General features: G+C 39.7%; 3 protein-coding genes across 3 annotated transcripts; all 3 read left to right on the top strand.

The window, feature by feature from the left end:
• Positions 1-3,843: 3,843 nt before the first annotated feature.
• Positions 3,844-5,183, top strand: LOC128360015 (P2Y purinoceptor 14-like). Its single transcript, XM_053320328.1, has 3 exons — positions 3,844-3,963; positions 4,055-4,314; positions 4,559-5,183. Exons 1-3 carry the CDS (start codon positions 3,844-3,846, stop codon positions 5,181-5,183), a joined length of 1,005 nt encoding a protein of 334 aa, XP_053176303.1.
• A 4,239-nt stretch (positions 5,184-9,422) lies between these two features.
• LOC128360014 (P2Y purinoceptor 14-like) lies at positions 9,423-14,076 on the top strand. The gene is made up of 5 exons (XM_053320327.1): positions 9,423-9,554; positions 9,646-9,905; positions 10,166-10,717; positions 10,800-10,823; positions 14,007-14,076. Exons 1-5 carry the CDS (start codon positions 9,423-9,425, stop codon positions 14,074-14,076), a joined length of 1,038 nt encoding a protein of 345 aa, XP_053176302.1.
• Positions 14,077-16,323: 2,247 nt separating this feature from the next.
• LOC128360012 (P2Y purinoceptor 12-like) lies at positions 16,324-17,691 on the top strand. Its single transcript, XM_053320326.1, has 3 exons — positions 16,324-16,452; positions 16,544-16,803; positions 17,067-17,691. Exons 1-3 carry the CDS (start codon positions 16,324-16,326, stop codon positions 17,689-17,691), a joined length of 1,014 nt encoding a protein of 337 aa, XP_053176301.1.
• The last annotated feature ends 7,463 nt before the right edge of the window (positions 17,692-25,154 follow it).

Here is a 25,154-nt window from a genome sequence, read left to right as displayed (position 1 = left end):
ATGCAGAGAACAGATGAAATCTAGACAAGAACTTACCAAGACTGAACAGAAAACCAAGACTTAAATACTAACTAAATTTATGGATCCTCTCTGGTGACATCAAAAAAAAATTTAATTGTGGCCACAAAATAGGTATATATATATAACGCGAGCATGAAATAAAATGAAATATGAAATCACTTTAGTCTTTGGCAAATCAAAGTGGAATGATTTTTATTGATCAGATATTGTCTGTGGTAATAAAGGATTGTGCAATTTTCTAATCAGGCTTCTATTAGCTGTAATATAGCAGTGTGTAAAACAGACTTCAGCAAATCAGGACCAAGCATAAAACATCATCAAAGTGTTAACATAATGGTTTAAAGGAATTATAGCACATTTCATCTGCAGGTAAACGTCAGACGGATCAATAATATAAAGAACTTTTAATCTTCTGTGATTTTATTGATGGACAAATGTCCATAGAACACTACAGACACATTCAGTAGTTCAGTCAGAGCAACAACAACCTGCAATCAATACAAACTAGATTCTGATCACTGATAGGCTATAAGTTCCCTTGGCAACATGATACATACAGTGAGCGCTACTGTAACTGCACGGCTTCGTCCGGCATCATTGGCACATTATACTTATTTGGTGGCCACAATCTTTTTTTTTTTTTGACCATGTCACCAAAGGGGCTCCGTAAAAACTAATGAAGGAATAGGGAACAGGTGACAAGTGCAGGCTGAAAGGAGACAGAAGACCAAGCTGATCACACTGATACAGGACAGGTGTGAATACTGAGGGGAAAAAAAAACAAAACCCAGAAAACACACTAACAAAACCCAAATAATAAAAACAGAGTCGAAAACATGAGTTCATGACATTTGAGGGGTGCAGGGATCTTTAAGGGGAGATAGCAGAGCAACAGTATCTGCCACATAGAAGTGATCATCTAAAAGCTTAATATGAGATAAGACACTGTGTGTCAGGTTTTTTCTGTCATAAACCTGTAATAAAAATCGTGTTTTGGTTAGGCGCCTATTCAAATGTTGCAGGTTTAAAGTGTATAAGGACTGAGAACATTATGATGGAACTATGCCTTTTAGATGCTCAATTATGTCTCATATGTTGTTGCAGCAGTTTTTGGCTTGATAGTATTTATTTAACAGATTTGGTGTGAAATTCAACCAAATTTAAGTTTGTGGTTGTAAAGTGTCATGAGGCTGTGATCATTCAAGAGGTCACTAAAGGTCATTTTATACATTGAGGATCAAGTTTTAAAAAATGGACTCACTACAATGAAATGGCTACTGTGGGAACTAACATCACCACACATGAATACAGTTGGGCTCGATGAATCCACAAGAGTCTCAACGCTCCAGTCAGAACCAATTCATGCAATTCCTGAACCGTTTATGAACCCCACTATACAGAAATGTTTAAATACAATATTTTTGGAGACAAAATTAACCCCTTTATGCTGCATGGTTTTTGTCCATAAAGTGGGTATGTCTGTAAAGGTCAGGGAACCTCTATGAAAATGGCCTGACAAGTAATCATGACATAGTTGGTACCAATAGATGCTTTATGTCATCTAGTTTCATATGATACCAGTATGTAATATTCAGCTTTAAAACTCAGCCCACTACAGCTTCCTGTACAGTCCTGCAGGCATCAGAGGGTTTATAGTTGTGAGCATGCAAGTCCTCTACCATCCACCAGATGGTGCTGCTGCTCCCTTCACAGCTCGACTTCACATGGCCTTGAGTAGAGGAAGTCATGTTTGAGGAAAAATAAGTTCACTTCACAATCTGCACATCTTTTAAAATGTTGTATTTTACTGAATCTTACTATTATTACTATACAAGAGATACTATATTTTATGTGTCAATGGGTTTCATAGGCCTACCTGTGTTTATTGTTTCCTTCTTATCATTATCAACTGAGCTGCTTTTGTTGTTGTTGTTTGTTTTTCATGTTACACGGGTTAGTGTTTGGTAGATTTGAGCAAAAAGACTGTGGGGTGTGTTTCTAACCCCCACAGCAACACCAAGAGTGTTTTCCCCCCCAGGGCAGCTTCTGGTTGCATTCGATAAGACCCACAGTGACTTTAAACTTGTGAGAGGATGTTGTGGGGTAAACCAAAAGAGGCCTGGTTTGAGACTTGTGGTGAGTCTGTGTCTATTTGAAAAAAGGACGTTAGGGTGACAATTGTGTACATAGGTCAAAACACTGAGTTTTTATTTATAAAGTCTCAAGTTATCACCACTGAAATACACATTCTATGTAATTCATCTTCACTTTTATTTCTATTAATGTTATCAAAAAGAATCTATAATAAATCTAATGGAATTAGTGGACTAAAGTCAGTCACATCTCGACTTTCTTCCAAATAATGTACATTTCATTAGTAATATTATAAATACAGGCCTATAGGTCATGCATTTTTATTTTTCTGGGTTGTGTAAAAATCATGATTCTGGTGTGATTTGACTGTACGTGTCTGCAGGTGGGTTTTGGTTGGTCAGTCTTCACTACTGACTGCAGCTGAGCTAAAAGTGAAACAGCAACAGTTCTAGTATAACTTAAGTCTTTTTTTCTTTTGTGGTCCCCTAACCAACGGTGAGCAAAGAACCAGGAAATGATAAAGCATCTGAAAAGTGGTGGGTGTTTTCTGAGACATCATACAATAACCGCAGATCAGTTCTTCCTGTCCTATAAAAGCTGCACAGAAGGAAACATCAAAGCAGTTTCTATCTGAGACCTTCACTGACAGACTGACAGGTGAGCGCTGCATGTATCTCACTTCTTTGTGCTTCTAATATTATGTTGATATTTTATTTATTTTTAAAAAATGATTTAAATTAACATGTTTTCCAAGACAAACTTAACATAAGAAACATTTTAAACATCTGTGGGCACAGAATTTACAAGTTAATAATCACAGTTCATGTTTCCTAGATAATAAGTTATGTGCAAGGTTTTTATTTTATTGGTTTATTTAACAGGGATCATACAGATAAACACTGTTACCTATAGTTAAACAATGCAACAGATGTCATGTATATAAAGCACGTAACTGAAGCCAATTTGCATTTCCTTGCTTCAGCTTTTAAAACTATGCTCAGAATGTATTTTGAGACTTGTGGTACAACCAATTTTAAATTAAACACACTGCTGGTGTGAAACAGTTTACAGCTTGTTCACACGTGTGAAATCTGGTAATCTATTCATAAGTACTGTACAATGGTAGAGTTGTGGTTACTGCGTCTGCTACATGTCTGCAAGTTAAGAAAATGCATGTTCTCTCAGTCATTTAGGAAGGGCCAGTTGTACATTTGGGTGGGCCCAGCCTCGTTAGGGTCACTATCAACGTCACACTTGCTATATTTCCACCACAGCTCAACAGGGAAACACTAAGAGGGAATTTGATGCTAAAAAGACTGTAAATGTGTCAGATATCACTGATATGACTAACTCAGACTGCTGAAGCTCAATAGAAGCTGATCATCTACTTTAAATGACTGTGTGGACACACTGTGGATACAGTCCTCCATCACTTTACATTGAAAGCACATTTGAAGGAGATCTTTCAATAGTTAGTATGAACAAGAGGAATGATTACAGAGAGGAAAACCTCTTTCACTGTTATATGGACACCTGACTGCTGGTTTAAGAGACACAAGAGCACATGGACCTCCTTTAGACTGAATCCAAAAGGTTTCTTCCAGCCAAACATTTGTAACAATATAATCAGCTGATGGTTCAGTAGGATATATAATTAATGTGTCAAATTGTATTTAACAGTATAAAGATGACAGATTTGTTTTCTGTCTTCTTAGAACCTCCACAAACATGGGTAACCTGGTAGGAGTGGGAGTGACCTCAGTTACCAACCAGACCGCTGATCAATGTGATCAGAGAGACACAAATGCTCACCTCTTCTTCATGCCGGTCTACACTTTGGTGTTTGTAGTGAGTGTCAAATATTCAGATTACAGTCACATTCCCTCCTCCTCCTCTGTCTGCCAATCAGCACACATATCAATCTCGGTTTCCTCTCCAGGTGGGTTTGGTCCTCAACAGTCTCACCCTGAAGGTTTACTTCTGCTCAGCTCAGCAGCAGGTGTCCAGCATCATGATGGTCTACCTGAGAAACCTGGCAGCCTGTGACTTCCTGCTCTGCCTCTACCTTCCCCTCCGCATCATCAACTACATCAGCAGCTCCGTCACCTTCCAACTGGTTTACTGCAACTTTGCCGTCTTTGGATTGCACCTCAACATGTACGCCAGCATCCTGTTCATGGGTTACATCGCTGCTAACAGGTAGGTAACAAAAATATGCTGTTTTGTAGATGTTTTGATACTTTATTATCTGTTTTCTTTGCATCCACATCATATTGACTGAAATGGTCAAGTCCTCGTATCACTGCAGGAGTAAAGTCCAAAGTCTTGTCCTCTCTAGAAACAATATTGGAATCATCATTCCTCATGAAATCTGTAGTTTAACTATTAGTATCACTTATATTCAGTGAAATTATCTGCTGATGCCTGCCTCTCCTGTCTGCAGGTATCTGAAGATCATCGATTCTTTAGGAAACCACTTCCTGCGAACAGTTCAGGCTGCCCGCATCATCTCCACGGTAACCTGGATTTTCCTGCTGGCCCCAGTGATCTCATACATCACCCTGTCACTTCTCACACAGGAAGCTCCGACTGTTATCACTAACAGTTGTGAAAGCTTGCACAGCTCCCAGGTCCATGTATTCTACAAAATCATCCACATCTGCTCCGGCATCACCTTCCTGGTCGTCCTGGTCTCTCTGATCTTCTTCTACTACAGCGCCTCCCGCAGTGTGTTGCAGGCACAGCAGAGGCAGCTGGCATCCTCCAGCTGCAAGAAGCTCAGGAGGTCACGCAGGAAAATGTTGGTGCTTGTCAGCGTCTTCTGCGTTTGTTTTGTGCCTTACCACCTGGTTCGCCTTCCCTACATCTTCCTACACAGGCAGTGCTCTTTGAGCAAGGTGTTTTACTACCTGAAGGAGCTGACCGTCCTGCTGTCAGTTCTTAATGTCTGCCTGGATCCGGTCGTCTACTTCTTCTTCTCTAAGGCGTTCCGGGAGCAGCTGACATCCACATTGCAAAGAGGGGAAATGAAGGGCAGCCGAGAGCCACCAACAGTGAGACACTGCTGAGCACATCAGTAAGATAAACATAAGAAATCTAATATTTGGATCCAAACCAACAATTAACTGATGTAGGACTGTGTGTGTATATCAAAGCTGATATATATTATCCCTCCATTGTTCTTCAAAAACTACTGGTCCTGTATGCAGCCCGTCAGTTCAGCCTGAAACAGGCCATCCTGTCTAGTCGTGTTAAGTCACTGCTGATGCAAACCCAATATTTCCTGCTTTACATTAAAAAAATGTAATTGTGGGCGCGCAGGTGGTCGAGTCGTTAGAACACATGCCACGTATGTAGCCGACCCCGATTCGAATCCCGGCCAGAGGTCCTTTGCTGCATGTCACACCCACTCTCTCTCTCCCATGTTTCCTGTCTGTCTACTGCTTAATAAAACGCGTCTATGCCGAAAACCTCCCCCAAAAAAACGTTTAATTATGTAAATAACAGCAGACTTTTATTGTGAAAGGACAGAAGGAGATTGTGGATACAAGCGGCCAAAATGAGTTTCCTTTGCAGAGTGTCTAGGCATAGCCTTAGAGAGAGGGTCAGGAGTTCAGACATAAATGCCGCTGTTCCTTCACATCAAAATGAGCCAGCTGAGGTGTTTAATGGGAAAATGTATGTATTATGCTCATATGATGTTTAATGGAAAGGAGTCAATTTATTGAGATAGAACAGGATGTTCTTTTCTTTGAATATGTCTGTATCGCAAAAGATAAATGTAACTGTCATGCAACAACATCATGTAGGTGTTATTTTCACTGTTTGCAAAGAGAAAGCTTCCAAACCACAACTGCAAAGGTTGTGAAAAGTTAAAAGATGACATTATCTGAAAGGTAATTGTGCAGAGACTTTCCTAAGTAGTTTGCATATTTTTCAGACATCCTGCTTCACTGGATATATAGATTCCTACTTCTGTACAGCAGCTTCATCCAAATCAATATTGTTGAAGAAAGATCTCTGCTCCAGCCAGTTGTCATTATTCTGTTCAGTTTATGAAAGAATAAAGCTTCACTGAGACCAAACCTTGGTTGATGTTTTTATCGAAGATTTTACACGATAGATCATGGTCAGGATCCTCCTGGACGGCTCTATGTAGAGGTGTTCTTTTGGTCTGGTTTGACTGTTCATGAAGCACAAGGTATATGTTATGTATATGTTGATGGATTATTAAAGATTGATTTGACCAAGTTTAACTATGATACTGTTTTGAAACCACTTTTTATCACACCCGTATTCCTCCCAGGTTGAAAATCGTTCCAATCGTTTTTAATCGTAAGAGACCGACCACAGACACATTTTTGCCTTTTTTTTCGTGTCACAATGGAGAGAGCAGAGCAGGTGGACCCAAATACAGATAATAGATGAAAACGAGACAAGAACTGACCAAGACTGAACAGAAACCTAAGACTTAAATACTAACAAAACTACTGAGGAAATGGGTAACACGTGACAAGTGCAGGCTGAAAGGAGACAGAAGACCGAGCTGATCACACTGATACGGGACAGGTGTGAATACTGAGGTAAAAAACTGAGGGCTGATGAAGCTGATGCAGGGTAGGTGTGAGGAGGAGCACATGAATAACGAAGAAAGAAAAAAATAGAACAAACGATTTGGTATGAAATTTAACCAAATTTAAGTTTGTGGTTGTAAAGTGTCATGAGGCTGTGATCATTCAAGAGGTCACTAAAGGTCATTTTATACATTGTGGTAAAGTTTTTAAAAATGGACTCACTACAATGAAATGGCTACTGTGGGAACTAACATCATCACACATGAATACAGTTGGGCTTAATGAATCCACAAGAGTCTCAACGCTCCAGTCAGAACCAATTCATGCAATTCCTAAACCGTTTATGAACCCCACTATAAAGAAATATTTAAATACAATATTTTTGGAGACAAAAATAACCTATTTATGCTGCATGGTTTTTGTCCATAAAGTGGGTATGTCTGTAAAGGTCAGGGAACCTCTATGAAAATGGCCTGACAGGTAATCATGACATGTTTGGTACCAATAGATGCTTTATGTCATCTAGTTTCATATGATACCAGTATGTAATATTCAGCTTTAAAACTCAGCCCACTACAGCTTCCTGCACAGTCCTGCAGGTATCAGAGGGTTTATAGTTGTGAACATGCAAGTCCTCTACCATCCACCAGATGGTGCTGCTGATCCCTTCACAGCTCTACATCACATGGCCTTGAGTAGAGGAAGTCATGTTTGAGGAAAAATAAGTTCACTTCACAATCTGCACATCTTTTAAAATGTTGTATTTTACTTAATCTTACTATTATTACTATACAAGAGGTACTATATTTTATGTGTCAATGGGTTTTATAGGCCTACCTGTGTTTATTGTTTCCTTCTTATCATTATCAACTGAGCTGCTTTTGTTGTTGTTGTTTGTTTTTCATGTTACTCGGGTTAGTGTTTGGTAGATTTGAGCAAAAAGACTGTGGTGAGTGTTTCTAACCCCACAGCAACACCAAGAGTGTTTTTCCCCCCAGGGCAGCTTCTGGTTGCAGTCAATAAGACCCACAGTGACTTTAAACTTGTGAGAGGATGTTGTGGGGTAAACCAAACGAGGCCTGGTTTGAGACTTGTGATGAGTCTGTGTCTATTTGAAAAAGGAAGTTAGGGTGACAATTGTGTACATAGGTCAAAACACTGAGTTTTTATTTATAAAGTCTCAAGTTATCACCACTGAAATACACATTCTATGTAATTCATCTTCACTTTTATTTCTATTAATGTTATCAAAAAGAATCTATAATAAATCTAATGGAATTAGTGGACTAAAGTCAGTCACATCTCGACTTTCTTCCAAATAATGTACATTTCATTAGTAATATTATAAATACAGGCCTATAGGTCATGCATTTTTATTTTTCTGGGTTGTGTAAAAATCATGATTCTGGTGTGATTTGACTGTACGTGTCTGCAGGTGGGTTTTGGTTGGTCAGTCTTCACTGCTGACTGCAGCTGAGCTAAAAGTGACACAGCAATAGTCCTAGTATAACTTAAGTCTTTTTTTCTTTTGTGGTCCCCTAACCAACAGTGAGCAAAGAACCAGGAAATGAAAAAGCATCAGATCAGTTCTTCCTGTTCTTTGAAAGCTGCACAGAAGGAAACATCAAAGCAGTTCCTATCTGAGACCTTCACTGACAGACTGACAGGTGAGTGCTGCGTGTATCTCACTTCTTTGCGCTTCTAATCTTATGTTGAAATTTGATTTATTTTTAAAAAATGATATGAATTCATATGTTTTCCAAGACAAACTTAACATAAGAAACAGTTTTAAACAACTCTGGGCACAGAGTTTACACGTTGTTAATCACAGTTCATGTTTCATAGATAATAAGTTATGTGCAAGGTTTTTATTTTATTGGTTTATTTAACAGGGATCATACAGATAAACACTGTTACCTATAGTTAAACAATGCAACAGATTCCATGTATATAAAGCACGTAACTGAAGGCAATTTGCATTTCCTTGGTTCAGCTTTTAAAACTATGCTCAGAATGTATTTTGAGCCTTGTGGTACAACCAATTTTAAATTAAACATAGCTGGTATGAACTAGTTTACAGCGTGTTGGCATGTGTGAAATGTGGTAATCTATTCAGAAGTACCATGGTAGCCTTGTGGTTACTGCGTCTGCTACGTGTCTGCAAGTTAAGAAAATGCATGTTCTCTCAGTCATTTAGGAAGGGCCAGTTGTACATTTGGGTGGGACCAGCCTCGTTAGGGTCACTATCAACGTCACACTTGCTATATTTCCACCACAGCTCAACAGGGAAACACTAAGAGGGAATTTGATGCTAAAAAGACTGTAAATGTGTCAGATATCACTGATATGACTAACTCAGACTGCTGAAGCTCAATAGAAGCTGATCATCTACTTTAAATGACTGTGTGGACACACTGTGGATACAGTCCTCCATCACTTTACATTGAAAGCACATTTGAAGGAGATATTTCAATAGTCAGTATGAACAGGAGGAATGATTACAGAGAGGAAAACCTCTTTCACTGTTTATATGGACACCTGACTGCTGGTTTAAGAGACACTATGGCACCTGGACCTCCTTTAGACTGAATCCAAAAGGCTTCTTCCAGTCAAACATTTGTAACAATATAATCAGCTGATGGTTCAGTAGGATATATAATTAATGTGTCAAACTGTATTTAATAGTATAAAGATGATAGATTTGTTTTCTGTCTTCTTAGAACCTCCACAAACATGGATGAGCTGGTAGGAGTGAGAGTAACCTCAGTTACCAACCAGACCGCTGATGATGATATCAATCAATGTGATCAGACAGACGCAAAGGCTCACCTCTTCTTCATGGTGGTCTACACTTTGGTGTTTGTAGTGAGTGTCAAATATTCAGATTACAGTCACATTCCCTCCTCCTCCTCTGTCTGCCAATCAGCACACATGTCAATCTCTGTTTCCTCTCCAGGTGGGTTTGGTCCTCAACAGTCTCACCCTGACGGTTTACTTCTGCTCAGCTCAGCAGCAGGTGTCCAGCATCATGATGGTTTACCTGAAAAACCTGGCAGCCTGTGACTTCCTGCTCTGCCTCTGCCTTCCCCTCCGCATCATCAAGTACATCAGCAGCTTCGTCACCTTCCACCTGGTTTACTGCAACTTTGCCGTCTTTGGATTGTACCTCAACATGTACGCAAGCATCCTGTTCATGGGTTACATCGCTGTTAACAGGTAGGTAAAATATGCTGTGTTCAGCACAGTTAACACTTTTTTGTAGAGGTTTGATACTTTATTATTTTTTCTCTTTGCATCCAGATTATATTGACTGAAATGGTCAAGTCCTCATATCACTGCAGGAGTAAAGTCCAAAATCTTGTCCTCTCTAGAAACAATATTGGAATCATCATTCCTCATGAAATCTGTGGTTTAACTATTAGTATCACTTATATTCAGTGAAATTATCTGCTGATGCCTGCCTCTCCCGTCTCCAGGTATCTGAAGATCATCTATCCTTTAGGAAATCACTTCCTGCGGACAGTTCAGGCTGCCCGCATCATCTCCACGGTAACCTGGGTTTTCCTGCTGGCCCCAGTGATCTCGTACGTCACCATGTCACTCCTCACACAGGAAGCTCCGACTGTTGTCACTAACAGGTGTGAAAGCTTGCACAGCTCCCAGGTCACTGTATTCTACAAAATCATCCACATCTGCTCCGGCATCACCTTCCTGGTCGTCCTGGTCTCTCTGATCTTCTTCTACCACAGCGCCTCCCGCAGTGTGTTGCAGGCACAGCAGAGGCAGCTGGCATCCTCCAGCTGCAAGAAGCTCAGGAGGTCACGCAGGAAAATGTTGGTGCTGGTCAGTGTCTTCTGTGTTTGTTTTGTGCCTTACCACCTGGTCCGCCTTCCCTACATCTTCCTACACAGGCAGTGCTCTTTGAGCAAAGTGTTTTACTACCTGAAGGAGCTGACCGTCCTGCTGTCAGTTCTTAATGTCTGCCTGGATCCGTTCATCTACTTCATGTTCTCTAAGGCGTTCCGGGAGCAGCTGACATCCACATTGCAAAGAGGGGAAATCAAGGGCAGCCGAGAGCCACCAACAGTGACACACTGCTGAGCACATCAGTGAGATAAACATAAGAAATCTAATGTTTGGATCCAAACCAACAATTAACTGATGTTCGACTGTGTGTGTATCAAAGCTGATATATCTTATTCCTCCATTGTTCTTCAAAAACTACTAATCCTGTATGCAGCCCGTCAGTTCAGCCTGAAACAGGCCATCCTGGCTAGTCGTGTTAAGTTACTGCTGATGCAAACCCAATATTTCCTGCTTTACATTAAAAAAATTTAATTATCGGCACGCAGGTGGTTGAGTGGTTAGAACACATGCCACATACGCAGCCGACCCAGGTTCGAATCCCGGCCAGAGGTCCTTTGCTGCATGTCACACCCACTCTCTCTCTCTCTCCCATGTTTCCTGTCTGTCTACTGCTTAATAAAGGTGTCTATGCCGGAAAACCCCCCAAAAAAACCTTTTAATTATCTAAAATGAGTTTCCTTTTCAGAGTGTCTAGGCATAGCCTTAGAGAGAGGGTAAGGAGTTCAGACATCCATGCCGCTGTTCCTTCACATCAAAAGGAGCCAGCTGAGGTGTTTAATGGGATAATGTATGTATTATGCTCATATGATGTATAATGGAAAGGAGTCAATTTATTGAGATAGAACAGGATGTTCTTTTCTTTGAATATGTCTATTGCAAAAGATAAATGTAACTGTCATGCAACAACATCATGTAGGTGTTATTTTCACTGTTTGCAAAGAGAAAGCTTCCAAACCACAACTGCAAAGGTTGTGAAAAGTTAAAAGATGACATTGTCTGAAAGGTAATTGTGCAGAGACTTTCCTAAGTAGTTTGCATATTTTTCAGACATCCTGCTTCATTGGATATAAATATAGATTCCTACTTCTGTACAGCAGCTTCATCCAAATCAATATTGTTGAAGAAAGATCTCTGCTCCAGCCAGTCGTCATTATTCTGTTCAGTTTATGAAAGAATAAAGCTTCACTGAGACCAAACCTTGGTTGATGTTTTTATCGAAGATTTTACACGATAGATCATGGTCAGGATCCTCCTGGACGGCTCTATGTAGAGGTGTTCTTTTGGTCTGGTTTGACTGTTCATGAAGCACAAGGTATATGTTATGTATATGTTGATGGATTATTAAAGATTGATTTGACCAAGTTTAACTATGATACTGTTTTGAAACCACTTTTTATCACACCCGTATTCCTCCCAGGTTGAAAATCTTTCCAATCGTTTTTAATCGTAAGAGACCAACCACAGACACATTTTTGCCTTTTTTTTCGTGTCACAATGGAGAGAGCAGAGCAGGTGGACCCAAATACAGATAATAGATGAAAACGAGACAAGAACTGACCAAGACTGAACAGAAACCTAAGACTTAAATACTAACAAAACTACTGAGGAAATGGGTAACACGTGACAAGTGCAGGCTGAAAGGAGACAGAAGACCGAGCTGATCACACTGATACGGGACATGTGTGAATACTGAGGTAAAAAACTGAGGGCTGATGAAGCTGATGCAGGGTAGGTGTGAGGAGGAGCACATGAATAACGACGAAAGAAAAAAACAGAACAAACGATTTGGTATGAAATTTAACCAAATTTAAGTTTGTGGTTGTAAAGTGTCATGAGGCTGTGATCATTCAAGAGGTCACCAAAGGTCATTTTATACATTGCGGTAAAGTTTTTAAAAATGGACTCACTACAATGAAATGGCTACTGTGGGAACTAACATCATCACACAAGAATACAGTTGGGCTCAATGAAACCACAAGAGTCTCAACGCTCCAGTCAGAACCAATTCATGCAATTCCTAAACCGTTTATGAACCCCACTATACAGAAATATTTAAATACAATATTTTTGGAGACAAAAATAACCCATTTATGCTGCATGGTTGTTGTCCATAAAGTGGGTATGTCTGTAAAGGTCAGGGAACCTCTATGAAAATGGCCTGACAGGTAATCATGACATGTTTGGTACCAATAGATGCTTTATGTCATCTAGTTTCATATGATACCAGTATCTAATATTCAGCTTTAAAACTCAGCCCACTACAGCTTCCTGTACAGTCCTGCAGGCATCAGAGGGTTTATAGTTGTGAGCATGCAAGTCCTCTACCATCCACCAGATGGTGCTGCTGCTCCCTTCACGGCTCGACTTCACATGGCCTTGAGTAGAGGAAGTCATGTTTGAGGAAAAATAAGTTCACTTCACAATCTGCACATCTTTTAAAATGTTGTATTTTACTGAATCTTACTATTATTACTATACAAGAGATACTATATTTTATGTGTCAATGGGTTTCATAGGCCTACCTGTGTTTATTGTTTCCTTCTTATCATTATCAACTGAGCTGCTTTTGTTGTTGTTGTTTGTCATTTCATGTTACTCGGGTTAGTGTTTGGTAGATTTGAGCAAAAAGACTGTGGGGTGTGTTTCTAACCCTCACAGCAACACCAAGAGTGTTTTTCCCCCCAGGGCAGCTTCTGGTTGCAGTCAATAAGACCCACAGTGACTTTAAACTTGTGAGAGGATGTTGTGGGGTAAACCAAAAGAGGCCTGGTTTGAGACTTGTGGTGAGTCTGTGTCTATTTGAAAAAGGAAGTTAGGGTGACAATTGTGTACATAGGTCAAAACACTGAGTTTTTATTTATAAAGTCTCAAGTTATCACCACTGAAATACACATTCTATGTAATTCATCTTCACTTTATTTTATTTCTATTAATGTTATCCAAAAGAATCTATAATAAATCTAATGGAATTAGTGGACTAAAGTCAGTCACATCTCGACTTTCTTCCAAATAACACACATTTCATTAGTAATATTATAAATACAGGCCTATAGGTCATGCATTTTTATTTTTTTGTGTTGTGTGAAAACGAATCTGTGCATTGGTGCACAATTGCTTTAGTCTTGTACCATTTAAACAGTGTGTTTGCTGTTCTAAGTGCAATAGTGTGATAACTGGATTCTCTTAAGTGTGTTTTTCCATTGTTCTGATGAAGGATTTGTGCAATTGAGAAATATTATTCTCTGTTTCATTTCTGTTATTTATTTTTTTCCACAGATCTTTTTACATTTTTTATATTTAACATATGTTTTTAAAAAACTCATCTTCAGCATTTGATGAGTAATGGATGCAAATGCTCTTGTTGACATTTGAAATACACCTAAAAAACATTAATTAATTATCTCTGTTTACGTCATGATTCTGGTGTGATTTGTCTGTACGTGTCTGCAGGTGGGTTTTGGTTGGCCAGTCTTCACTGCTGACTGCAGCTGACCTAAAAGTGAAACAGCAACAGTCCTAGTATAACTTACGTCTTTTTTTCTTTCGTGGTCCCCTAACCAACAGTGAGCAAAGAACCAGGAAATGATAAAGCATCTGAAAAGCGGTGGGTGTTTTCTGAGACATCAATACAATGACCACAGATCAGTTCTTCCTGTCCTATAAAAGCTGCACAGAAGGAAACATCAAAGCAGTTTCTATCTGAGATCTTCACTGACAGACTGACAGGTGAGCGCTGCATGTATCTCGCTTCTTTGTGCTTCTAATCTTATGTTGAAATTTGATTTATTTTTAAAAAATGATTTAAATTAATACGTTTTCCAAGACAAAAATAACAAACAGTTTTAAACAACTGTGGGCACAGAGTTTACAAGTTGTTAAACACAGTTCATGTTTCATAGATAATAAGTTATGTGCAAGGTTTTTATTTTATTGGTTTATTTAACAGGGATCATACAGATAAACACTGTTACCTATAGTTAAACAATGCAACAGAGGTCATGTATATAATGGTTCAGCTTTTAAAATTATGCTCAAACTAACATAAAAAGGATGAAAAGAGCGGGACAGATAAAATGTGCTGTGTATGAACAGAATGTATGAGGACAATTTTTGAAGCTTGTGGTACAACCAATTTGCGATGTTGAAGTCATGTTTCACGCAGTTAATTTGAGCACACTGCTGGTCTGAACCAGTTTACAGCGTGTAGAGATGTGTGAAATGTGGTCATTTTTTCGGAAGTGCTTCATGCCTCACATCATCAAACCCTTTTTTTTTAAATAATCTTAGAGTACTCCTCCCACAGAGAACCTTGTGGTTACTGTCTGTAAGTTAAGAAAATGCATGTTCACTCAGTCATTTAGGAAGGGCTAGTAGTACATTCGGGTGGGTACAGCCTCATTAGGGTCACTTTCAACGTCACGCTTGCTATATTTCCACCACAGCTCACCAGGGAAACACTAAGAGGGAATTTGATGCTAAAAAGACTGTAAATGTGTCAGATATCACTGATATGACTAACTCAGACTGCTGAAGTTCAATAGAAGCTGATCATCTACTTTAAATGACTGAGTGGACACACTGTGGATACAGTCCTCCATCACTTTACATTGAAAGCACATTTGAAGGAGATCTGTTAATAGTCAATATGAACAAGAGGAATGATTACAGAGAGGAAAACCTCTGTTACTGTTTATATGGACACCTGACTGCTGGTTTAAGAGACACAAGGCACCTGGACCTCCTTTAGACTGAATACAAAAGGCCTCACTGTCACCCATCTGCAAGGAACCTTGGTGTTATTTTGGACAGTGACTTTAGGTTTGAGAAGCAGATAAGCGCAATCGTGAAAACAAGCTTCTTCCAGCTAAGACTAATAGCAAAAGCAAAGGCTTATCTCCCCAGGAATGATCTGGAGAAAGTAATTCACAGCTTTGTTACCTCACGGTTAGACTACTGTAACTCCTTGTTTGTTGGTCTCGACCAGTCAGCACTGCGCTGTTTACAGGTAGTCCAGAATGCAGCCGCCCGCCTGCTGACTGGAAAGAAACAGCGCGACCACATCAGTCCTGTCCTTGCATCCTTGCACTGGCTGCCTGTTCACTTTAGGATCCAGTTCAAGGTTTTATTAATTGTTTTTAAGTGTTGTAATGGTCTGGCACCATCTTATTTATCAGAGCTTGTACAGCCTCACAGTACATCTAGAGCACTGAGGTCAACAAACCAGCTGCTCTTGGCTGTACCTCGGTCCAGACTCTCTACTCGGGGGGACAGAGCCTTCTCAGTGGCGGCCCCCAAGCTGTGGAACAGCCTACCTTTCCATGTTAGAGCTGCACAGTCTGTAGAGCATTTTAAAACACTACTAAAAACATATCTTTTTTCCTTGGCGTTCAATCCCAGCTAGGCGAGAATCCTTGGCTTCCTACTTTTTATTTATTTTATTTATTTTACTTTTTATTTGTTTTATTCTAATTTTAGTTTTTTAAACTGAGCTCTTACTATTAATTTATTGTTTTTTTATTTATTATTATATTGTGTGTGATTATATTGTATTTTAATATCTGTACAGCACTTTGGTTCAACTGAGGTTGTTTTTAAATGTGCTTTATAAATAAACTTGACTTGACTTGACTTGACTTCTTCCAGCCAAACATTTGTAACAATATAATCAGCTGATGGTTCAGTAGGATATATAATTAATGTGTCAAACTGTATTTAACAGTATAAAGATGATAGATTTGTGTTCTGTCTTCTTAGAACCTCCACAAACATGGATGACCTGGTAGGAGTGACAGTAACCTCAGTTACCAACCAGACCACTGATGATATCAATCAATGTGATCAGAGAGACGCAAAGGCTCACCTCTTCTTCATGGTGGTCTACACTCTGGTGTTTGTAGTGAGTGTCAAATATTCAGATTACAGTCACATTCCCTCCTCCTCCTCTGTCTGCCAATCAGCACACATGTCAATCTCTGTTTCCTCTCCAGGTGGGTTTGGTCCTCAACAGTCTCACCCTGAAGGTTTACTTCTGCTCAGCTCAGCAGCAGGTGTCCAGCATCATAATGGTCTACCTGAGAAACCTGGCAGTCTCTGACTTCCTGCTCTGTCTCTACCTTCCCCTCCGCATCATCAACTACATCAGCAGCTCCGTCACCTTCCGCCTGGTTAACTGCAACTTTGCCGTCTTTGGATTGTACCTCAACATGTACGCCAGTATCCTGTTCATGGGTTACATCGCTGTTAACAGGTAGGTACCAAAATATTCTGTTTTCAGCACAGTTAACACTTTCTGTAGATGTTTTGATACTTTATTATCTGTTTTATATGCATCCACATTATATTGACTGAAATGGTCAAGTCCTCATATCACTGCAGGAGTAAAGTCCAAAGTCTTGTCCTCTCTAGAAACAATATTGGAATCATCATTCCTCATGAAATCTGTAGTTTAACTATTAGTATCACTTATATTCAGTGAAATTATCTCATGATGCCTGCCTCTCCTGTCTGCAGGTATCTGAAGATCATCTATCCTTCAGGAAATCACTTCCTGCGAACAGTTCAGGCTGCCCGCATCATCTCCACGGTAACCTGGGTTTTCCTGTTGGCGCTATTGATCTCGTTTGTCACCATGTCACTCCTCACACAGGAAGCTCCGAATGTTGTCACTAACAGTTGTGAAAGCTTGCACAGCTCCCAGGTCCATGTATTCAACATTATCATCCGCATCTGTGCTGCCATCATCTTTTTCGTCATCCTGGTCTCTCTGGTCTTCTTCTACTACAGCGCCTCCCGCAGTGTGTTGCAGGCACAGCAGAGACAGCTGGCATCCTTCAGCTGCAAGAAGCTCAGGAGGTCACGCAGGAAAATGTTGGTGCTGGTCAGCGTCTTCTGCGTTTGTTTTGTGCCTTACCACCTGGTTCGCCTTCCCTACATCTTCCTACACAGGCAGTGCTCTTTGAGCAAAGTGTTTTACTACCTGAAGGAGGTGACCGTCCTGCTGTCAGTTCTTAATGTCTGCCTGGATCCGTTCATCTACTTCATGTTCTCTAAGGCGTTCCGGGAGCAGCTGACATCCACATTGCAAAGAGGGGAAATCAAGGGCAGCCGAGAGCCACCAACAGTGACACACTGCTGAGCACATCAGTAAGATAAACATAAGAAATCTAATGTTTGGATCCAAACCAACAATTAACTGATGTAGAACTGTGTGTGTATCAAAGCTCATATCTTATTTCTCCATTGTACTTCAAAAACTACTGGTCCTGTATGCAGCCCTTCAGTTCAGCCTGAAACAGGCCATCCTGGCTAGTCGTGTTAAGTTACTGCTGATGCAAACCCAATATTTCCTGCTTTACATTAAAAAAATTTAATTGTGGGCGCGCAGGTGGTCGAGTGGTTAGAACACATGCCACATATGAGGCATTTCCTTTGCAGAGTGTCTAGGCATAGCCTCAGAGAGAGGGTCAGGAGTTCAGACATCCATGCCGCTGTTCCTTCACATCAAAATGAGCCAGCTGAGGTGTTTAATGGGATAATGTATGTATTATGCTCATATGATGTTTAATGGAAACGAGTCAATTTATTGAGATAGAACAGGATGTTCTTTTCTTTGAATATGTCTAGCGCAAAAGATAAAAATAACTGTCATGCAACAACATCATGTAGGTGTTATTTTCACTGTTTGCAAAGAGAAAGCTTACAAACCACAAGTGTAAAGGTTGTGAAAAGTTAAAGGAAGATGACATTTTCTGAAAGGTAATTGTGCAGAGACTTTCCTAAGTAGTTTGCATATTTGCTTCATTGGATATAAATATAGATTCCTACTTCTGTACAGCAGCTTCATCCAAATCAATACTGTTGAAGAAAGATCTCTGCTCCAGTCAGTCGTCATTATTCTGCTCAGTTTATGAAAGAATAAAGCTTTACTGAGACCAAACCACTTGTTTGATGTTTTTATTGAAGATTTTCCACGTCAGGTGGTTTAGGCACCTGGTCAGGATCCTCCTGGACAGTGTTGTGGGCACGACTGACTGAGGGGAGACCCAGAACACACTAGAGAGATTATATATTTCTCCTGGTCTGGGAATGCCTTGGGATCCACCAGGAGGAGCTGATGAACTTAAATAAAGTAAGTAAAATACAAGTATAGCATAGTTGAATACTCCTGTATAGTGGGGTCCGTAAACAGTCTTGGAATTGCATGAATTGGGATTGACTTGAAAACTGACACTCTTGTGGATTCATTGGGTCTCATTCACTAATTTATGCACAGAAATGTTCTTACTGTCCGCAAAAACAAGTGCTTGCGTAAAATCACCACCTGATTCATGACACGTGCACCGGCTGATTTTGTTCTCACCACCGTGCGAATGTTTGTGGATCAGAATTATTCTAAACTGACAGGTGCGTGTCCACTATCTGCAATCAGCATACCGCCATGCCTCTATTTCTGTATATAAGGACATCTGTTTGGCGTATCATTAAGAGAGCGCTGTGCTGAACAGAGACGTTGAAAGAAGTTGAGTTACAAGAGTTGACCAAAAAAAGAAAGAACAATTTCACAAGAGCAGAAATTGAAATAACCGCGTTCTCCGGAGTGACGGTGTTAAAAAACAAACAAACAAACTTTAGATTATTAGATGTCTTCACAAATAAGTACGTCCAAAATTTAATATTTGTGTGGATGTGTGTGTGTGTGTTTGTGTGTGTGTTATTTGTTTCAGAAAAATTCAGATAAACAAATAAGAAAAAGTGAATTATTTCACAAATGTATTAAGTATACACTTTGTAACAAGGCATTTTTATTTTATTTTACCATCATTAAAGACGCTGCATTAAAGCACAGCAGCCCTACTATGTGTGTACATCAAGTAACATCAGTAACATCTAAAATCTAAATTAATAACATAAAATAACACCAAGTTAGAAAATAATGAAATTGAGCTTCATATGGCAATCAAATGTATATATGAGTCTTATTACTGCATTAGTGGCTGCAACAACGCTGCAAAAGGGCCAGTTTCCTGAAATCCAGTGACTGGTCTCTAAGTGTCTTCTTAGTTTGTTCTGCTGCCAGCAGTTTAAGACACAGAACACACAATGGGTCTCTCCTCTGCCCCCCCCCCCCCCCCACAGCAACTACACTATGCTTTTGCCCCGCTGAACGCATCTGAACCGATCTGAACGGGGGGGGGGAAACAGACAATATTACTGATGTATCCGACACCACAGTCACATGAACACGCACACATGCTTGCTCAGATTAACGCCTCTGATCCCACTCTAACATTCACACACAACAGGCCAAGCTTATTTACACATACACGCACAGATGAAACTATAGCAAGTACATCCAGTCCAGTCCACAACCAAAACCACAACCACAACTCATCTTACTGCCTCGAATCTAAATCAACATCATAGTCATTATCATCACAAGTCAACACTCATATCAGACTGATGTGCAGAGCCGCACACGCGCACGCGCGCACACACACACACACACACACACACACACACACACAAACCAACAACAACAAAAACAAGCGCAGCTGCGCAGTTAAATGTAAAGTAAGCAACACAGCAGGCCTATGCGTATATAGCCATACCACAGAAAATGACATGTAGGTTATGTAAAAAACTGACTTACGTTAGTGGTCCTTGATCTGTCCGAAGACCAGTCTGCGTCGCTCACTTTGCTGGATGAACTCCTTTGCAACAGCAGTCATGTCCCGGTGTGTGTGGCTGCACATCCAGTCATTAAGCCTTCTCTGGGTCATAGTTGAACGCAGGTATGTTTTAATACGGCGGAGTGTGGAGAAAGATCTTTCAGCTGATGCTGTAGTGACTGGGATCGTGAAAAACAGTTTCAACAGTTTTTGCACTTCTGATTGTAGTTCTTTGTCCACAGGAACAACATTCATTGCTTCATTTATAAGCCTTATGACTTGGTTTGAATCCCTGGTGTCTTTATGGTGTCTGGCTCAACTTCTGTCTCTTCATTTTCGCAGATAATGCAGCCAGCGGTTTGGCAGGTGCCCGCCTTAAGCTCGCGACGCTCACACATGACGTAGTTGATAAACAATGCACACACTAATTTCAAATCAAAATGCAGCAGTCAGTGGATGGTTTTTATCAGCAGCAGTTGGTGAGAGTGAGTGAAGGTGTGTGGTGACCATAGACTGTATAAGAAATGGACGTTACATCCGTGACGTCACCCATTGGTTTGTGGACTGCTGCTCGGAAGCCAATAGTTTCGAATCTAGGCAGCGCCGTCTTGAAAATTTCAGGTGCATGCTGGGAAAAAATGAACACGGATTCTACTTATATGGGCATGAGGCGGAGTCATGGACGGACGTATGGGCGGGACCAACGTCGGAGCGGGGAGGCTGCGATTGGTTCCGAGGGCTGGATCTCAAGGACATTGGTCAATCAACCTGTCAATCACAACGTATCCACGAAGCCTGCTTTATCGTCAAATATACAATCAGGGAGGCTAACATTTCATAAATGAACACCAGACTGCATTGAAGAAGGCTTTAAACTAGCGATTGAGACCATAAACACATTTTGAAAACGTTTACTGAGGTTAGAAATCAAGTGAGAAGTTGGTGAATTCTCCACTGACTTGTATAGAGACGGTCGCCCCCTGGTGGCCTTTTGATAGAATGCAGCTCTAAGTTACTTCCGCATTGGCTTCTTTTCAGAGGACAGGAACTCCCCGCCTGGTGGTGACTAATGTTTGGCTCGTAAAAACACAGATACAACTTTTATTCATATAAAATAGTTTGTTTGAGTACAAAAGTTACCCGGGCCGTGGCCCCCCTAGTTCCGCGGTCTATGCTTTTGCCTCTCAAGTGGGCATCTCTGTAAAAGGAGACTGATAGGTAACCACACAGCCCATTTTTATTAGGGTAACTTTGGGTGTTATGCCTATGAGAATAGCCATGCCAAATTTTCCCTCGCCAAAATCCAACCTAATTTGTGAGTGTTATTTATCCTCCTTCCTGACAAGTTATCATGACGTGTTTGGGACCAATAGATGCTTAATGTCATCTAGTTTCATATGATACCAGTATCTAATATTCAGCTTTAAAACTCAGCCCACTACAGCCTCCTGTACAGTCCTGCAGGCATCAGAGGGTTTATAGTTGTGAGCATGCAAGTCCTCGACCATCCACCAGATGGTGCTGCTGCTCCTTTCACAGCTCTACATCAGATGGCCTTGAGTAGAGGAAGTCATGTTAGATGAGTTCAATCTGCACATCTTTTAAAATGTTGTATCTAACTTAATTTTATATATTCTATTTATTATTTGATTTAATTTTTTTGCTATTTACAATTTTACAATTTTTATAATTTTACTATTATTACTAGTCAAGAGGTACTATATTTTAAGTGTCAATGGGTTTTATAGGACTACTTGTTTTTATTATGTTTTATTCTTATTATTATCAATTGAAGGGGGGGGGGGTACATGGGTTAGTGTTTGGTAGATTTGAGACTGGTGTGTGTGTTTAACCTCACAGCACCACTAAGGGTGTTTTTCTAGGACCGCTTCAGGTTACGCCCAACACAGATAAGACAGTGAGGTTGAAACTGCGTTAAACTGAAAGAGGCTTATTTTGATTCATCGAGACCTGTGGTGAGTCTGTGTCTCTTTGAAAAGGGAAGTTAAAGCGCTGATTGTGTACACAGGTCAAAACACTGTCTGAGCTTTTATTTATGTGAAATACACATTGTATGAATTTCATTTTTAATTTATTTCATCTTATTTCTATTAATGTGATAAAATGTTTCATTTGTCATCTTATTTTATGCTTTCATGTTTTTATGTCATTTTCAGCTGAAGCATTTGGTGCATGTAATTTATTTTTCTGTAAAGAATTTTCAAGACATTTCTTGCATGAGAGGTGCTATACAAATAAAGATATTATTATTATTATTACTATTATTCATCTACAGCCATTCTAGCAGCTGTATGAGGCTCCACCACATTGCAAATTTCAGAATGTTAATATGAAATTAAACAGACAGACATAACAAATGTAGACCAGGAGGCTGCAGCTCAATCAAAACCAGACAGCAGCAGATTTTCAGTCTCACTGTGTAAATTTAAGAAGTTGCTTCACTGATTTGAATTAAGATTAAAATTAAGGTTTTTTGCAGATAAGCCGTGTTCAGGAAATCTTTTTAGTGCTTATTTTTGCTTATTTGTTCAATCCATTACAGTAAAAGTAAGAACTTTGTGAATTTTTTTTTAAATTAGTCACTGTTTCCCACAACCCTAGATGACATCCTAAAATGTCTTTTTTTGTCCACAACCCAAAGATTATCAAGTTATATAAATATAATCTATTGTTTCTATCAATGTATTGGTCTACAAATCACAGTTAGATTAATCTCTGTTCATGTCATGATTCTGGTGTGATTTGACTGGATGTGTCTGCAGGTGGGTTTTGGCTGGTCAGTCTGTTAAGTGACGCAGCAACAGTCGTAGTGAACCCCAAACCATGTTTCCTCCAACAAGCAATGAGCAAAAAACCAGGAACTGAAAAATCATCTGAACAGCGGTGGGTGTTTTCTGAGGCATCCCACAATGACCACAGATCAGTTCTTCCTGTCCTTTGAAAGCTGCACAGAAGGAAACATCAAAGCAGTTTCTATCTGAGACCTTCACTGACAGACTGACAGGTGAGTGCTGCATGTATCTCACTTCTTTGTGCTTCTAATCTTATGTTGAAATTTGATTTATTTTTGAATTAATATATCTTCAAGACAAACTTCCCAAAGTGTTTTAAACAACTCTGGGCACAGAGTTTACAAGTCATTAACCACAGTTGGTGTTTCCTAGATAATAATAAGGTTAGTTTATTTAACAGGGACCATACATATAAACAATGCAACATATTGGTTAGGCTTTTAAAAAAACTATGTTCAAACTGTCAAATAAATAAATTAGATAATTCAAATTAAAATAATTAATTTTTAGTGTTTTTAGTTAATTTGAACACACTACTACTACTGACCAGTTTACTGTTTGTTGAGACGTGAAATGTGATCATCTATTCAGAAGTATTATGAAACACTCTCCCCTTGTTTCCTTAAAGTTGATTTCTCTCCAAGTAATTTATTCATTGTTCAGTAACTATTTTTCAAGAACTTCTGAAATCACTGCTATAACAAGGCAAGGCATCCATCACTAGCATATATATATATATATATATATATATATATATATATATATATATACATATGTGTGTATGTGTGTGTGTGTGTGTGTGTGTGTGTGTGTGTATAAACTGACTGGTGTGAAAATCAGTTCAGTAGCAGTTAGAACATTTTCTTTAAGTTTTTGTCAAACCATTGCTGTCACAGCTTTGTCATCATTTAGGCCAGAGGTCCTCAAACTTATTCTGTCATTCCCCACTTTGGAGAAGGGGGAATTTTCAAGCCCCACTGGCCTCTATCACCCCAACAAAATGCTAATGAAATAAGCCAAGCTTAACATTTTCAAATGTTTACAGTAACATCAGGTTCTATCTAAAATCTAAATGAATAACACCAAGTTCAAAAATACAGAAAATAATGAAATTGAGCTTCATATGGCAAGACAGGTGAGCAAGTGAATATATGAGTCGTATTACTGCATTAGTGGCTGCAACACAAGGCTGCAAAAGGGTCAGTTTTCTTTGAAAGAAATCCAGTGACTGAGGTGTGTGGTCTCTAAGTGTCTTCTTAATTTGTTGGGTCTCATTCTGTCTGCTGCCAGCAGTTTAAGACACAGAACACACATGGGTCTCTCCTCTGCCCCCACCACCACTACCATGGAGAGCAACATATCCTTGGCCTACATGTCTAACTCCATGTTAACTATTTGCCTTCATCAACACTGTGATCATCTGCTGCTGGTTCATTGGAGGTTCACATCAACAGCCGAAAGCAAATAGGGGATGCAGCTTTTGTCAATTATGCCCCAAAACTATAAAACATACTACTGATCTCTTCACTTCAGCTTTTAACCAGCTTCAGACTGATGCATGACTGTGCTTCTTTCAAGCTTCCTGTTACATGGGAATTGAGGTCAGTGGTTGGTAGATTTGAGCAAAAAGACTGATGTGTTTTTAACACATATTATCACTAAGGTTGTTGAGTTTAAACCCATGGCAGGACGTTCTGGGGTAAAATGAAAGAAGCTTATTTGAGTTAATCAAGACCGGTGGTGAGCCTGTGTATGATGGAAAAAGGGGGGTTCTGTTTGCTTATGGCTTCAGGGACCAAGGTGTGCATTTTATGGATTGTGTCCACAGGATGAAACACTTTGAGTTTTGCTTATTGCATATCAAATTACCACCACTGAAGAACACATTCTGTGTTCACTTTATCTTATTTCTGCTGAACAACTTCTCTACCATGCAGCCATAACAGTCATGGGCTGATGTAAAATGGCCTGTTGTGATTGGTCCACACTTCACACATGATACTAGCCTAATATAGTCAGCTGATGTTTCAGTAGGATATATAATTAATGTGTCAAACTGTATTTAACAGTTTCAAGATGATAGATTTGTGTTTTGTCTTCTTAGAACCTCCACAAAC

Source organism: Scomber japonicus, chromosome 6, assembly GCF_027409825.1.
Source record: "Scomber japonicus isolate fScoJap1 chromosome 6, fScoJap1.pri, whole genome shotgun sequence".
Taxonomy (NCBI): Eukaryota; Metazoa; Chordata; class Actinopteri; order Scombriformes; family Scombridae; genus Scomber; species Scomber japonicus.
This window is presented reverse-complemented; position numbering and strand designations above follow the sequence as displayed.